This window comes from Symsagittifera roscoffensis, chromosome 5 (assembly GCF_963678635.1).
Source record: "Symsagittifera roscoffensis chromosome 5, txSymRosc1.1, whole genome shotgun sequence".
NCBI classification, from domain to species: Eukaryota; Metazoa; Xenacoelomorpha; order Acoela; family Convolutidae; genus Symsagittifera; species Symsagittifera roscoffensis.
This window is the reverse complement of record NC_087066.1, coordinates 45,794,771-45,811,838: the sequence shown is the minus strand read 5'-3', so window position 1 is coordinate 45,811,838 and position 17,068 is coordinate 45,794,771. Positions and strand designations below refer to the sequence as shown.

The window sequence follows — 17,068 nt, the reverse complement described above, 5'->3', positions numbered from 1 at the left end:
GGCCTTTGTCAGAAAATTTAAATCCAGTGGATGCTCTAAATCATCAGGCGATAAATGACAAAAAGGATACTTTAATCTCCAAAAATTAAACATTTTCACGAAGGCTATCAACAGCTTGAATAATAATGGCAAGATTTACAAAAATTTTAATCCTGTAAAAAAAGAACCAGGCCTGAACATAGAAAAATCAAAATCGTGTATGAAATAAGGAAACGCCTTTTCAAAAGGACACTTGAACGTTTGCCCAGCAACGGGCTTCATTTGTGATATTTGTAAACACAAAGGAAATTTTGGAAGACTCCGTAAAGCCAAAGCTAAAAAACGACTGTTAATAGTGTAGATAAAAAAATCTAACTAATCAGATTTGTCAATATTTTCCGTCGGAACCACATCCGAGCTATGGAGAAAAATTTTATGGGGCTATAAATTTCTGGTCAGAAGCGGGAACTAGCGATAATGACGACTACGCCGTTTTGAACACAAGAACACAAGAACAATCAAGAACAATCTACGACGATAATGGTTTAGAGACCAAAAAGCTGGTTAATGATGGGATATAGGCAAAGACGCAATCACGAACTTGAATAAAACAGTGGACTCCGCCAGCCCAGTCAGCTTCTTGTGACGAAGATGGATTCATAAGCCCCAAAGTCATCACTCAAAAAAAATACATTGAAAAAAATTAGCATTCGACTCAAAATTGCTGAGCAAACAAAACTTTCAAAAAAACCAAAATACCGAACATACATGAATTGATCGACAACATTGCTTTACAATTGTCAAAAAAAAGTCGGGAGAGGTGCGGTTTAGTAGTTTGGATTTGTAAAACGTTTGAAATTGAAAATTCAACTAAAACTATGCGACAACACAAGCAAACAAGGTAACTTTAGTATTGTTGGAGGGGAAATTGATGGAAAGTACCGCTTCCTAACCGGATTTTATGGTTTTGGAGATATGCCAAACAAAGTTCAACTGGTAATGGATTCCCTATTAAAGAACATACCTTTAACAATTTGTTACATTGGCGATATTTTTTTTGACTCAAAAGGTTCTTTAGAGAAGAACAAATGCACCTTATTGAAAATTTTGAATATTTTAGAAAACAGGATTATGGCAGCCAAATGGGAAAAATCTGCTTTTTCCAAAAAAACAGTGAATGGTTGGGCTTCAAAATTCCAAACACCAATGGTTGGAAAAGCAGATTCAAAAAAATTGCCCGAAACCAAAAAAAAAACTTTCGGAACTAAAGATTTTCTTCGAATTAATAAATTGGTACATGAAATTCGTACTAAATTTATCTACCCTCTTTAAGATAGTAGATTAGGACCACTTCTAAACAAGAAATCAATCTACCATTGGAATGATTCTCACACCTCGGCTTTTAAAAACCTGAAACGCAAACTGTCAACATAACCAGTTTGATATCAAAAGACTTTCAAAATTAAAAACAGACGCATCCCACAGCGGAATTGGTTCTACTTTTTAACAATAGGACGGTGAAGCGTGGATAATTAATGCTTTCGCCTCGAGATTCTTAAACACGCATGAAATGAAATATTCAACCATTGAACTTGAATTAGTGGGAGTAGTTTGGGCAACAGAACACTTCAAGAACTACTTATACGACTCTGAGTTTGAAATACTACCCAACCAAAGGGTCTTTTATCCGCATTTAATGCAAATAACGTTAACAAAACCATGCACAGCAGACTGACACGTTGGGTAAACAGAGTTTCACCCTTCAATTTCAAAATAAGACATTACCAGGAAAAGAAATGGGATTTACCGGTTTTTTTAAATCGAGATCAGCTTCAAGAAAAGCCTTTCTATCATCACATTACGACAACGAACTCTTGGTTGCCACAATCAGCATTATAACCAATAGTTTATTTGCAAATACTATGTGTCTGAATGAGGAATTGTAAAAAGAACAATTTGTTGTTAAATAATCCAGTGGACGCTATTAGTGTAAATAATGTAACAAAGTTGGATAATATCAATCCAACGGTCGGAAGGAATGAGAAAATACTAAACATCCAACAGTCGCTTTTTGCGAATGTTCTGAATTACGTCACAGAAACAATTAGAATTTGCATTGCGAATCACTCGCGTTCAGAGTCTTGGACAAACAGTTGCATACCTTTAAAACTTTCAAAATTCAGTTTTAGACAATTTTTATTAACAGAGAATGATTTTTTGTTTTTGTACCCTCTTTAATAAACTCACTTTCTGACTTAAATCCAAAAAGTAAGGCTGACCTAATTGATTCTCATCATTCATCTTCTAATCAAAAATTATCAGTCATTGCAGATAACCAAGGAATTTCTATTAAATTCGATAACGACGCTATGTCACAAATTCATAAAATTCTACTTAGCAAAAACAAAAGGGACCTAAAATTACCATCTTCCCCATCATCATTCGCAGACCATTGCTCTACTAAACTAATCCAACTCATGACGAACGAGGATAAAATATTAGTAGAAAATACAACGGTAAATGGGAAACGGGATTCCACCGGATAAGTTTTGAAGCTTATTCAACAACATTCCAAAAAACCATTCATTTGAAGGCGGGATTATGATTTAATCAGAAGAAATTAATTGTTCCGGCAGCCCTTAGATCCCCGTTTATGAGTATTTCACATAAAGCACACCCCGGATAGTTCGGCGTGAAAGCATTGGCAGAAAATATTTGGTGGTCTCATTTGTATAGAGAAATCTACTACCACGGAAAAATTGCTCTCAATGTCTAAAAGCAGGTAAGAAGTTGAAAGTCTTATTGCGATCGGCGAACACGCAGAAGTTACCGAAACTTACAAAACCGAACAAAGAAATTAATCTAGACTTCGCTGGTCCACTGGATAATAACTGGGGCAGATCGAAATACTTGTTACTCTGTATAGATAGACTTAAAAAAATTCTTCGGCGAAAATTGTGCACCTCCATCGCGGCAGCACTTTCCATTTTGGCTGATTACTGCAATCTACACGGGCTTCGAAATTCAATTAGAGTAGACCATTAGTCACGACTCATATCAAGCGATTTTTAAAATTTCTCTGAGGAGAACAATATTAACCTAATTCTGTGCACCATGGGGGTTAATAGATCCATTGGAATCTTAGAACGCCTAATTTACACGTTGAAAGCGAAACTTATGGCGATGTCTTGTAACGAGCCTAAGCTAACGTTGAATTCAGCCATCAATAAAATCATATGGATCCTTCCTTCGACGCAACAAGCATCCATTGGATATACTTCTTTTCTAAAAACATTTTACAGATCACCCAACACTTTTTGAAAAAGCCTAGTCTCACACGCAATTGATTCAGATGAAGGGTAGTCGATCATGGCGAAGTCAAGAGCCAATGATTGGGGATCCAACGACGACACCGAGGACGGCTACTTAGACCAGACAAAACCAGACAATGAAGGCTATGAGAATGATCCAACGGAGAAATCCACTCCAGTTTCAACAAGAGCCCCATTGTCGTACCCTTTTACACAAGGAGGTATTTGGTTTAAAAAGTCTGTTAATAGAAAAGAAGGACAACCATTTTTTAAACCCCTGAACGGAAAAATTTTATCCGACAGTGATCACACAGTAACACTCAACATCCGTCACGTCCTCAGAAAATCAGACCTCGCCTTAAAAATAAAACAACCAAGGGCTACAAATAAAATTGCAAATAGGATGAACACCCTAGTTAACGTTGATGATTTAGCAGCAAAAAGAAAGAGACATTCACCAGCTAAGAGACTGGTTTCCAACATTGTTGGGCCTTCTTCTTTCAGAAGAACCTTGGAGACCCAGCTGCTAAGAGACGGAAATGTCACACATTCTCGTCAAAAGGTTTCCTCTCATTTGCTTCAGAACCAACGTCTAATTTAGATTTAAACTAATGGGACAACACCTTAGAAGACAACACCTCAGACTCAGGTGTAAAATCTGATTCCCGGTCTATCACCCTTGAAAGTCCTTTAGCTTCTTCAAGACGACTTTTAACGGACAACCAGGAATCCACTAGAAACACCACACTAACTTTGGGCACGAACGACGACCCAATCCACATTGAGAGCTCTCCAGAAAAGCCAGCCGAGACTACACAGATTGCCCCCTCGTGTAGCTACTGTAGACCTTGACACAACCGTGGCCCTTCCAAGTTCTACGGTGAAAGAAGATTTTTGGATAAAGTTTTCCCATTAGAGGAAGTAGAGCTGGTGGAGGATTCGGAAGAAGAGCCTCTCATTTCATTTATACCCGCGACAAACTCACCCGCAAAACAACTACAGGGACAACTTCAACTGGATTCACCGTCGTCATTTTTGACTCCTCTGGGAGATTTTCAGCCCAAGCGGTCTCTAGTCGCTGAGACTACACAATGTTCAACGACAACCCTTTCAGCTGTGGAGCCTCAACTTGTAGTCCTATGGACAAATTCCACAAAAATTTTAACAAAAACTGAACAAAATTTTTCATTTTTATTTTTCGTTCACTTACATGGACCAGGCATTTTGTAGGTGTTGAAATAGTTTTACTCAGTGCTTTTGTTATCATTATTTTCTATTATACACCTCGGGTAAATTAGAGTTCTTGTTTCTTTTATCCAATTGTAATTTAGCTGTAATGTTGAGCTTAGTAGTTGTGCTTTACTTTAATAGCAAATTATCATCATAAAAGTCAATTAGGTAATGTCAATTGACAGAGATGTTATGACAGAGGATGTGAACCTAGATATGGTTTATTAACCGGAGAAGTTTTTGACAACTTTTTGTAGATCGATTAAACTGAGCTCCTCAGTTTCGAAAACAAAAAACTTTCTCCATGGAAATTTTGATACAAGCGAGTTTTTAAAAAAAATTGCCGATTTGGAAACTTTTGAAAAGGCTGCGCCAAAAAACGCTTTATTTCCGACCGCGCACCCCCCAGAATGACAGTTGTTTAGTGGCGCCAAAAGATCCTTATGAACATTTTAAGTTCGGTTGGCCAAAATTTCGCGAAATTGGATGGACTTCGCAATATAGTAAGATGGGGCCCTTTGTGTGTCAAGGGGGAGGGGGTTTGCTTATCAACAACAAGTTGACAATTGAGAACCCAAGCTCGCGCGGCCTCTGTAACACAACATGCTTTTTTAACGACAACTTTTGAATACAAAAGCCTTGTTGTGAGCACCGAAAACTGAGATCCGAAGAAAGCTATTATCACCAAGACAAGTCGAAGTTGGGCAAAGGTTTCTACAAAAACTAGTTTGTGTTTACTTTTGTGTTGGTTATCTTCCAGCAGCATTGCATGGCTCAAGGAATACGAATTCTTTTTTACTTTTTGTTCCGACCATTGAAAATGGTGAGGATATTTGTGTTCGGATGTGTTTTAGTTTTTTCTTTGCTCTTTTCTACGCAAAGTCAGGTCCCTCCAACAATTCTAAGACTGGTTCGGGTGATATATCAAACTAAAATCGTTTCAGCCGTGACTCAAGCAAAAATTTCATAAAAGTGTTTCAGTGTCGAGAAGAAAATGTTTTGAAAATTTTGAGATTTAGTCAATTTTCGAGCGATTAACGCGATCGAGTAACACTCGCCATAACAAAATTGAACATTTAGGCTCAGAACATTTGATTATTTTGAATAAAAAATTTCACTTATAACTAGCGCTTCCTTGGCCATAAAACGACTTCTAGAAAAAATGAAGAACTTTTGTGCAAACAATTTGATTTGTGTAATTTTTTTATTGAAGCCAATTGTTCTCAATTATGCGTTATTGGCTAATTTTATACTCGTTTGTGTAGTTCTCTTATCACTCCATGGATAAAAAATCCATACTAAAATGAAGAAAATGGAAAAAGCTTTTGTACTTATGAATATATTGTCGGAACTTTCTGTGCTACTTGCACAGTCCCGACTATCCTTGTTTTATATGTTTTTTTTCCAGTTTTTAATTGGCAAAAATGTTAATAATTCTTCACATTTATTTAAAAATTTTTTGCAATTCATTTTGATTTATTTTTAGGTTCATTTCAAGTTATTCTAGCTAAAACCAATTTCAAAACCAATTTCAAAACAGAACAAGTTTGATTCTGGAGCGCCTTTTTATCGTTAGGAAAGGTTCAAAAAGTCCTTCATGATTTTGTTTTTGGTGTCAAAAACGTAGTCAAAAAAGCGGAAATTAATATTAGAATTTCTCAGCGTATCACAGTTTTGGGCTTTCTATTAGTTTTCTCTAATCGATATAATTTGATGACAAATTGCTGTTCAAAAAATATTCTTGAAATTTACAGGCTTCAACGGGATATATTATTTTCTTTGAAATTCAAAAGTTTCAAAAGAAGTCAATCCTTGTTCTGTTTCTAGTTGAGCTTATTGACAGTCTTCCTTTCTTTGTTGGCTCTGTTCTTACTTTTAAGATTTTGCGGTCTGTTAATTACTAAAAAGTTACATATCAAAAGTAAGATTTTCGTGTTTTGCAAGAAAAGGAGCAACATGAGTTTTTTACCCGATAAAGGCTAATCAAATACGTTTTTCTTATCTAACAGGTTTTCTTTTATTCAAAAATCAATTGTCACAACAAATTTTTAAGCTTTTTTTAACAAATTTTTTTTGCGCAACTTGAAACAAAAGACATGATAGGTAACAAGGAGAACGAAACAACCAACAAACTAAATTACCTGCATTGTTTCTTGGCCCTCAAAAAATTGCGCTTTTATATGCGAGAGCAATTGACTTGCTAAAACTGAAACTAAAAGACAAGATTTTTATCCTGATAAAGGTTATAAAAAAATATTTTTTTCTGAATGCGGCGACTGTAGTTTTTTAAATCATACTTAATTATCACACGAACATTAAAAAAAATTTTAGGTTTAGGCTTTCTTGAAAAAATTTTGTTGGCGCAAATAGAGGAAATCAAAAATAACAGATGAAAAACAGAGCAACCGACAATTACGTACAATTTTTCTCAAACCTCAAAAAGTTAGTTTCTCAGCCCTCAAACAGAGGTCATAAAACATAAATACAGGGGAAAATTTCGCAGACCATAAGCCCTCGAGGAATCACCCCATAGGATGAAATACCATTGAGTTGAGAAAAAAATATTGAAAAGAATTGGTTTTAATTTCTAAGACAGAAATCTGAGACCACCCTACGGAATTTTAAGTAATTTTCAAGTATAATAACTAAGTATAACAGACTTTCGGGAAATTCTGGCAAGCAATGATGAAAAACAAGAAAAATACCGCCTGCACAATTATCATTAAAAAATTTTAAAACAACAGAAAATTCAATACTATCACAAACAGTCCAATATAGAAACTTAAACCAAATTACTGTCTTTTACACAGTCGAATAAAAAGGTCGAACATAATTTTCTGGTCAGAAAATGATCACTTTTTGGGATTGGTGGTAACCTGATAGAGTTAGTTAAAAGCTATCTGCAGAATCGCAAGCAGAGAGTTCGAATCAGAAGTCAGCTCAGTGATTGGCTTGATAATACAAGCAGAGTTCCACTAGATTCTATATTGGGCCCGTTACTTTTTCTTTGCTTCCTAACTGATCTACCGAGTGACTTGAAATCCAGTTGCTTTGGCTATGTGGATGACTACAAACTCTTATCAATAAATTCTAAAGATCTACAAGCAGACATGAATCATCTCAGTAGATGGTGCTGTAATAACAACAGTTTAAATCTATAGAAATGTCATAACTTGATCATCAAATCAGATTTTACATCGCATAAAAATTATATAGGTGAATACAAGCTTTCAGAGTCTGATACCGAAAAGTATCTAGGAATCATAGTATCGAAAACTTCACCTGGTCTGCCAACTGTGAACAACGAATGTCAAAAGCCAAATGAGCAACTTTCCAAATTAGGCAAAATTTGTCCAAATTGTCATCATTATCATCAAAACCAAACTCAAAATGTAGCTACCTTGTACCAATTATATCATACGGTTCTGAGGTGTGGAAGCCAAACAAAACAGAACTAAGAGGCATTGAAGATGCACAAAAGAAAGCTACCAGATGGATTCTAAACTCCTCGGTTATGCCTTATAAGCAACGACTTGAAAAAACGCAATTGTTACCTTTTTCACTATATCACGAAAAACAGACGATCTCCTTTTCTTCCACAAAGTTGCTAACAACAACTACGATTGTTATAATTACACTCACGCTATGCCCTGCACTAAAAATTCCTTTGAGACCCGACAAGTATCCAGAAATGCGTTCCATACCCCAGAGCTGAAAAAAAACAAAAGAGCAAAAACAGTTTCTGGTACCGAGTGTCTTTTCTGGTAAACAAATTGTCAGCTTGGCTTCGACCTGATAACGATGGATTACAAAAGTTTGAAAGAAAAACTGACTGAAATATCTTTTCTTCCTGATAACGATGGATTACAAAAGTTTAAAAGAAAAACCGACTGAAATATCTTTTCTATGAAAAAATTACTGAGATCGATTTCTGTACTTGGCGAATCAACTGTGCTTGCAACTGCTGCTTAAACTCGGAAAAGTTTGACATTAGCTAAAACTGTTAATACTGGGATCTTGATTTAGCCCTTGCATTGTTTCCTAAATTCTGTATTATCAAAACTTTTAAAGAGAAAATCCTAGATCCGCTCCGGATTTAGAGATCACAACAATTGACGTCTTTTTTGATAATAAAAGTAAATTGTTGTGATCTCTAAATCCAGAGAGGATCTAAGATTTTCTCATTTAAAGTTTTGAAAGTTTTGTCAACCTTTTTTTAGGTCGATCAAATTGAATTTCTGCGCTCTCCTAAATCACTTTAAAGTCCCTGTTTTGACCCAATTTTCAGGCACATTTTGAGTTTTTTACAAACAAAAAATTGCGTGTTTTGATGCCCTTCCTCGCCTCACAATTAGTATTTATTGGCGCCAAAGGAGCCTTAAGAAATTTTTTTAGGTTGGTCTGCCGGAAATAAGTATCACAAAATAATACCAAAGAGGGGCCATTTGGTTGGCGAGGGGACGAGGATAAATCTGTCCCTGGTCTAAATGTACTATTGCTGATCGGTGGCGCTTTGGTTCACAAATTTTGGCTAGTTCTAATGCACTAAGAGCATTAAAATTGCAAAATGCGTTTCCTGTAGACAACAGATTAGAAGTTTTTCGGAGAAACACGCTGAGCATAGTGGTGATACAGAAGAATATCAGTTTACGTGAAATGGTTATTAGGCCAAAGTGGAGTGCTTCAATTCAAGTAGGTAGGGGAAGAAGCAGTAGAAAAGGTCGCTGCTATTTGGAAGGTCAAATATTTTTTTACCTTCAGTTTTTCATACAGGAGTGATCTTACGAAGCCTTCTTGCTTAAATAGTCGCAGATAAAACCTACTTCAATTGGCAAACAAACTTAAATTTGTTCCAAGTCAAAAAAAGACCAGAATTGCAAAAACGTGAAATTCAAAACATGTTTTAGGGTTTAGCGGACGTTCTAGCTAAAAGTCTTCCTTCTATTGGAGTCAGGTTTATCATTTAAGCTGATTGAACATATTGTCGTTTGGATTTAAAACTGATTAAGCTGAAAAACTTAAAAGCTCTTGAAAACATTTTTTTCCAGTAATTGGGGTAACAACTGTTACGACCGTTGAAAATGGGAAGTATTTTTTATCTTCAGTTGTTTCAGTTTTTTCCTTTTTTTATTTTTTGTTTTCCACGCAAAATCAGCTATCAAGAAATCTCACATAATCGTCGCAATGGCTCGAGTAGTAAACCATATTGAAGATTTTCTAGTCGTATTTCGATTGACTTTCAAAAACCCTCAACATGTTGTCTAGGTGTTCAAAAAATGTTTTGGAATTTTCTGAGTTTTTGTTCAAATTTGAACTTAGCTCAAGTGAACCAATCGAGGAAGATTCGTCTTATGAAGTTCAGCCAATTGCGCTAAAATAACTTCTTTTTCAAAACAAAAACTGGCTTTGGAAGTTTCATTCAGTGCTTTCTTGGATATAAAAATTTCTGCAAAACAATTTTTTGCAAAAAAACAGCAACTATTTAAATTTTTCTTGAACATTTTTTAATTTTTCGTTTTATTTTTCTTTTTTCTGAACCCTTTGCTGTGTGTTGGTGATAATTGATTTCTTCAGCTAAAAAAACGATTTCATAAGAAAAAGTGGTTTAGAAGCATCATTTAGCTGAGTTTTCTTAAAAAATTATTTAAAAAACAATTAAAAAATTAGAAAAAAACTGTGTACAATAAGTTAAACACAAAACGCGTTTGAAAATATCTCTCACTACACCACGTACAATAAACGACACTAATTGAAAAAAAACTTTTGTAGTTTTTGTCTGAATGTGCTCGAAAAAGGTAGGCAGATTCCCTCAAACATTGTAGGCAGATTCCCCAAATGTAAGTAGATTCCGTAAATTCTTATGCACAATAAAATGATGTAAATAGATTCAGCAAAGTGTCGGCGGATTCCGCAAACTGTAACTGGATTCCGCCAAACTTTCAATGCAGTGGATTCATATTTATTTGTGGATTCCGCAAACTGTTCTGTTTCCCAAACATTTTGATGCGGGTTTTGCAAATGCGCTTGTTTTTGGAGCAGTTTTGAGTGATTTAACATTTTATTTACCTGTGGAATCCAAAACAGCAAGAACGATAAAATAATACTACCAATGTTGCGAAGTCTGTTATCGGCTTGCTGCGGAATTCATAAAGTACACAGTTTGGCCTCGTAAAATAACAGGTGTTATGTAAATGCGACATGGTAAAAGACTGTATGACCCTGGTTTCTAACGCAGTTTTCTCGCTTTGAAAATTCTGAAAGATTTCAGCTTAGCAGAAGTTAGTAAACATAAATATGCAAGAACTGAAAGTATAAAAAAGCTCTGGTTAAGCAAAAAAAAATCTTGAAACCTTTCTATCAAAATTGTTTTTGAACAAGATTTTCGGATGGTTTTTAAGATAATTTCCTTTTGCACACGCGATAACAATTATTTACCATTTCAGTTGGAGTTTCCATTTTTTTTTCATTAGGAAGCGATAACCGTAGTGAATTTTTTTATATATGTCGTGATGGTTCCTTGCATACATTTCTGCTGGCTGTCTGTTTGGCTACTTTTTTTGTTCGTCAACAAAAGAGAAGCAAATAATCAAATTGAAAGTTTGACTGTTCTGATCAGCTCACTCTATTTAGGTGGATGGAGATGGCGAAGAAGATGACGATGAACCTGAGTACGAAGAGATCCCAGACTACTACGAGGATATAGAACAACAGAGGGAGCAAGTAGTAATGGGTGGGTGAATAAACTTACCATTGCCCTGACTCCCCCTTATGGTACCTAGCAACGGATCGCCACCATATTAAGAATCCAATGTATGAATATTTATGAATTTTTACAGTCGGTGAACCTAATAAGAATTTTCAAATCTTGGTAATTTTTAGAAGTTTTTTTTTCAGGAAAAGTCTTAAAATGAATACGTTTAGATGTATGTGCAACTTTTGAGTTCATTTCAAGTTCATTTGCTAAATAAAAGCAATTTTCGGGACTTTATTCTAACACTTCCCAGCAGAATAAAAAAAAATTATCCCATTGATCCAGTTTTCTCAATTTGGGTTAATTTTATCAAAATTGTGTCTATCATAAATTATTGTTAAAATTCAAAGAACTTTATGGACATATATTTTTTTTCAAACTCAAACCTTGGAGTTTTTAAGAGTCGGTGAACGTAGTTGAACGTTAAGGCCAGGTAAACTCCACAAACGAGTACGAAAAGTGTGAAGATCACGAAAAATGTAATCGAAGTTCAAAGTGCTGTTTTAAATTATCCGGACAAAGCAAACAACATTTGAAACTTTAAACGCGTTTTATTGGTTTAAGATTAGACAAAAAAGTATACAAAACAAAATTTGCTTGGAATTTCTTTATGATTTTATGATGCAATGTATTTGCGAAAATCGGATTCAAAATTTTAACCCAAAAATAAGTAATTTTGGTTTTTTTAGTTAATCAAAAATAACCCTATATAAACCTACTTAAATAATAATGAAATTAAATCAGAAGAAGCTTCTTACTTAGCTCAACAAAATTTTAGAAAGACGAAATCTCTAACAAAAATTTGTGCAAAACGTGTTAGGTTTTCGGTTTTATCATAAATTCTTCTAGAAATTCAAGGAGCCAAAAAACTCTCTTTTTTTTGCACTTCGAAATTCGAAAGATGAGAATTTTTTTTAAAAAAACAAGTCAGTATTTTTTTCAGTTTACTTGGGTTCATTGACTCTTTTCCAATTATCTGTTGGTTATGCTCAAATACTGAAACAAGCTATTGATTTTTTTTCTGTTTTTGTTTTTTCAAGAAACGATTTGAGCTGTTCACGCTCAATTTTGAGTTTCTGATGTTTGAGCTTTATTTTTTTCAAAACTCATTAGAAATACATTTGTTGAAAAAAACGCTGAAATACATTTGCTGAAAAAGAGCTTAAAAAACGCGACTGTCTTTAATAAAAATGGATTTGATTTTTCAGAACTACCACCGGAATAAGAAAATTATCTATTGATTCAGCTTTCTCGAACTTTTTCAGCTTTATCAATAAGAATCAGCCATAAAAGATTCATTTAAATTAAATTCAAGGTGCTTTAAGTGTACGCAAAAACTCAGTTTATACTTTTTTTTGGTGGCCGCCATGAGTTCATGGAAAAATTTTCAACTATCTGTTGAATATGTTTCGATTAATTCAATAAGTACGGTTTAAACAGTACATTTCCACTTGAATCGAGAAACAAATAATACTATTTACTCGGTTGGCCGGTTATAAGTTGAACTCCAATTTTCTAGGAATAGCCAATGGCATCTACAGAGGTGGTCCTCTTCTGATAAGGGGCGAGACGATTGCTCTGGTGTTGCGAGCTCTGGTCGACTGTCCAGAATTTTCGCAGAAAAAGGGAGAGCAGGAGGAAAAGTTCACACATTGGGACATGAAAATGAAGAGCTGCATCGAACAAAAGGTGAGTTTGAAAAGAGTTTAGTAAGATAATTTTTAGATAATAGCAACTGTAATAATAATTAATAAGCAGAAATAGCGTATAATTTATAATGAGTTTTCAAGTCTGAGAAAACGCTAATAGTTTTTTTAAATATTTTTCCTGGGACCATTAGCATTTCTTTTCAAACAGCAATCGAATTGACGTCTTCGCTGCACACAATGCGGCCTTTTCTATTTGATAAACGTGGACCTAACGACCTCTATCTGGAAATAACATGGTCCAATTCTATTTGGAAGTAAAGAGGTCCTCGCGATATATGGTTTTACGATTGGCTTCTGCTCTGAGCGTAAATAACAGCTGCGACGATTGCAGAACTCATTCGTGAATGCTTGATTTGGTTTTGTTTCCAGAAACTGGTGATAGCGTCCACAACGTATGAGGAGTATGGCACCAAGATCAGTGACCATATGTATGACCCGGAAGACCCTCTCTCTGAACTAAAACTCATCTACACCTCGCCCCAGGTCATTCTAATTCTAACAAATTTCACTAAATTTCTGTTTTCTTGCTAATTCAAGAGTTATGAAATAACGCCAGCTGACTACAGCTTCTTTGACCGCTTTAGTTTGTTTGTATAGGCTCAATCTCCGACAAAAAACGATCATAAAGTTTTGTCCTTATACTTTTGGAACCTGATCTAAACTATATTTTATGATTGGATAAATTGGATATTTTACCACTGTAAAGGATTTAATATTAACCAATCATAAACCATCTAACTAACAACCCACTTATTTGTAAGTGCTGAAATTACTTGTAATTTCAGCACCAGAGAGATTTGAATTTAACTTAGAAATTAGTTGCCTCTCCAAGAGAACTTCAGCTGCCGCAATAAACCAGTATACCCTAGATCTATTGAGCCTAGCAGAGACTAGTTAAACACCCTGAGACTAGAAAATATAAGAGTAAGATTAGGATCGGTATTTGACTAAGAAGTTGCACGAATCTATCCGGCCGAAAATAAGATAGCGTGACGAGCAGACGGTGTACCCTATCCGAAATTATTCTATGAGTTAACCACATCGGTTCTAACTCATCTGGTGCGACCATAAGTCTCGAATAAGACCTTAATAGCTTAGAACTAACCAAAAATAGATTAGAATTTAGACAAAACCTTTTCAAAATGTTAATACGATAATAATTTAATCGAAATGTCTCTACGACTCAATAGATCAGAGCCGATATTCCGAACAATAATAGAACTACCCGGAATTGGAAGAAGACCTCGAACAAAAGACGACATACGACAAAGTAGAATTTTACCATTTAGTTTTATGATTGTACGGCAAAAGCCAACACAAACTTTTGTATTTAGAATCTTATTAGCAATGAATTTAGATTTTCATTTGCAAACATAAAATTTTGAAGTCAATCTTCATGATCATTTCAGGCGCTAAACAAAATTATTAATGTACAATAACGATTGATAAAAAGATCTCAGATCGTTTTCTTAATTTCTGCAGTCTTATATAAAATATATTTGAAAAATATTTATTGAAAATGAAAATAAAAATTAGTAGCATGACAAAAAATAGTTAGTAATCATAAATCATCTGTTGTCCCAGCTTCATCACCTAAACATAACAGCAATTATAAGCTCACTAATATCATTAAAATACTAAATCTTTTTCTTAAATAAATTTAAACCATTTTAAACTTAAATTCACTTAATTTTAAAATCAGATCATCAAGGCTTATCCTTGGATCAAAAAGAACAATTTTGTTCTCCCCAACCCACTTAGCAAGTGCCTAACCACCTCAAACGTCGATTCACTATCCAACCCTTCTAAACGACCCAAGGCTAATAGCAATTTTTAAATAAAACTAACCATTCAAATTAGGATAAACAGTGAAGAACTTCGGTTATTCATCCTTCACTTGAACCCTCCTCTTACCAGACCCAGGATAGATCTTAGACTTAGTAAGTTTAAAATAGTATCTAACAAACTACTTGTGTTCTAATTATACCTGAACCTTGTGGATCGATTTACTATTCTCCAACCCTTGAACACAATCACTACCCCTAAGTAAGATTAAGTAAGTTAACACCTTAGCTTAGACTAGCCACGAGAAAGTAAAAAATCATTCCTCGGAATCGATATACTTTTCTCTCCAACCCTAAATAAAAAAACCCAGGTTAAGCTAACCAACAAATTGTCAGGACTACAGTCCAAAAAATCGACAGTCTAAGAAAATAGAAATACCTAACAACTTTTTGCATCCCTCATCCTAAACCTTATATCATTCAAAAATCTAGGAAATAAGTAAACAATAGTTTTACACAACTGTGAAATAGATAAAAAAAAATACGATCTTGTAATACACAAACAGTTGGATACATTACAACAAAACGACAAACAATAAAAAGAAAAATTATAAGCAAACAAAGACAAATCACACGAAAAAGATTTAAAAAAAAAACGCATTTTCTGAATCAGCAGCCAGCAGTTTAGATGAACTCTACAAATTAAAAGAATCGATTGATAAAAATTGTCCCATTCACGATCAATTATATTTTTCCGATTCAGAAACAACTGCAAATTCATTAAAAAGAGGAAAAAGAAGAATAAAAAAGTAATACAAACACAAACCAGTACACCTGTATAACTGGAATCAACCAATTAGACACATTGATAGCTATATATTAACAGTCATCAAACGAAAAAATGAGCCACACTCAAAGTGACGATAGTCCAGATGACGAAGAGGTTTACCCCTTCCTCATAGATTCACCCGATGATAGAGGGCAACATGGTTTTTGCAAGAATTTACTCGTAAATTTGTTTGAACCCGGAATCAGTCCATGCAAAGCAGAATTCCCAGATGTAAAAATGAAAAGACAATTTATTGAACTTTATTTGAAAGATATATGTAACTTAACACAACAATATGGAATCTACACCATAGAATTCAGCACACCAAATACGAATCATCGTAAATATGTAATTCAAACAGATGATCTTGAATTAGAATTTTCAAAAGTATTCCTAGAATATATCAAAAGCATACAATATCATAATTCACAAAGAGCAAACTCTATATTCACTAATGAAGTTTTTGCAATAATATATACCTATATCTCTATATTAGAAAAAACAGAATTTCAAAGTATCTCACCAACTGAAACATCCAAACATACAAAAGTACGAAATGAAATTGCATTATTTTCAACTTTTCTACATATAATCAAAGAAAATTTCACAAAAGATGATGTTTCACAACACACTAAACATGACTTACAAAAAGTTTTGGCATGGCTTATAATAGATTATTTCACACATAATTTAGACTTAATTTCACAAGCAAGAAAAAACTTCAGACCTCAAAATTCAAATGATGACACTGCCATTACAGAACAATCAGACTATGTTTGGGACCCTGAATGGTCTCATCCTACATTTATAAATATCCCACAATCTATCTCACGTCAAGCAATAAGTACAATATCTTATCACAGAGATTATGTAAAAGTAAAACCATTAACTATTGATGCAACACCATTAAACTACAATATATTTTACCTGATACACGAAATAACAGTTTAAATTCGACCGTCATACACAATGAAAACCTTAATGGAACTAGAAATCTTACACAACAAGATATTCAAACACCATCACACTTCATAAATGAAGAAATTGTCCAAACAACAACAACTACACAACAAAGTATTTCACCAATACACCCAAACTTAACAACACCAAGTAATACAAATACTTCACTGGCACAAGTAACCTTACAATCAACCGTTAAACCTTCGGTTGCTCCAAAATATTCACATATGGATTATCAAACATATAGACCAATGACAATACCGTCAAAAACACGAAAATCATTCACCAGAAACACCTTTGCAGAACATAATTATAATTATGCTCACAAACAAAGAACAAATCAACCTCCCCGAAAAATTACACAAAATTTAAATCACGTATGTTCTCATTATTGGAATCTCCCGAAAACATCGACAAATTCAGTAAATTTCCCAGATAATCCATAACCTACACAGGATTATACTGAAAATTACCCTTTCTTCCAACAAAACAAAAATAACCAACATACACCATTT

The 17,068-nt window shown here is 34.3% G+C and overlaps 3 protein-coding genes across 3 annotated transcripts in view; 2 read left to right on the top strand and 1 right to left on the bottom strand.

Moving 5' to 3' along the window:
* LOC134846442 (uncharacterized) overlaps positions 1–17,068 on the top strand; it is a 412,051-nt gene that overhangs the window by 38,593 nt on the left and 356,390 nt on the right. The window lies entirely within an intron of this gene.
* LOC134846440 (uncharacterized) overlaps positions 1–17,068 on the bottom strand; it is a 331,689-nt gene that overhangs the window by 248,273 nt on the left and 66,348 nt on the right. The window lies entirely within an intron of this gene.
* Positions 1–17,068, top strand: part of LOC134846191 (multifunctional procollagen lysine hydroxylase and glycosyltransferase LH3-like) — a 56,285-nt gene that overhangs the window by 3,021 nt on the left and 36,196 nt on the right. Inside the window, exons 4-6 of the mRNA XM_063863443.1 lie at positions 11,151–11,250; positions 12,791–12,960; positions 13,350–13,463. Of these exons, the coding sequence (XP_063719513.1) occupies positions 11,151–11,250; positions 12,791–12,960; positions 13,350–13,463 (384 nt within the window). The remainder of the gene's footprint in view (positions 1–11,150; positions 11,251–12,790; positions 12,961–13,349; positions 13,464–17,068) is intronic.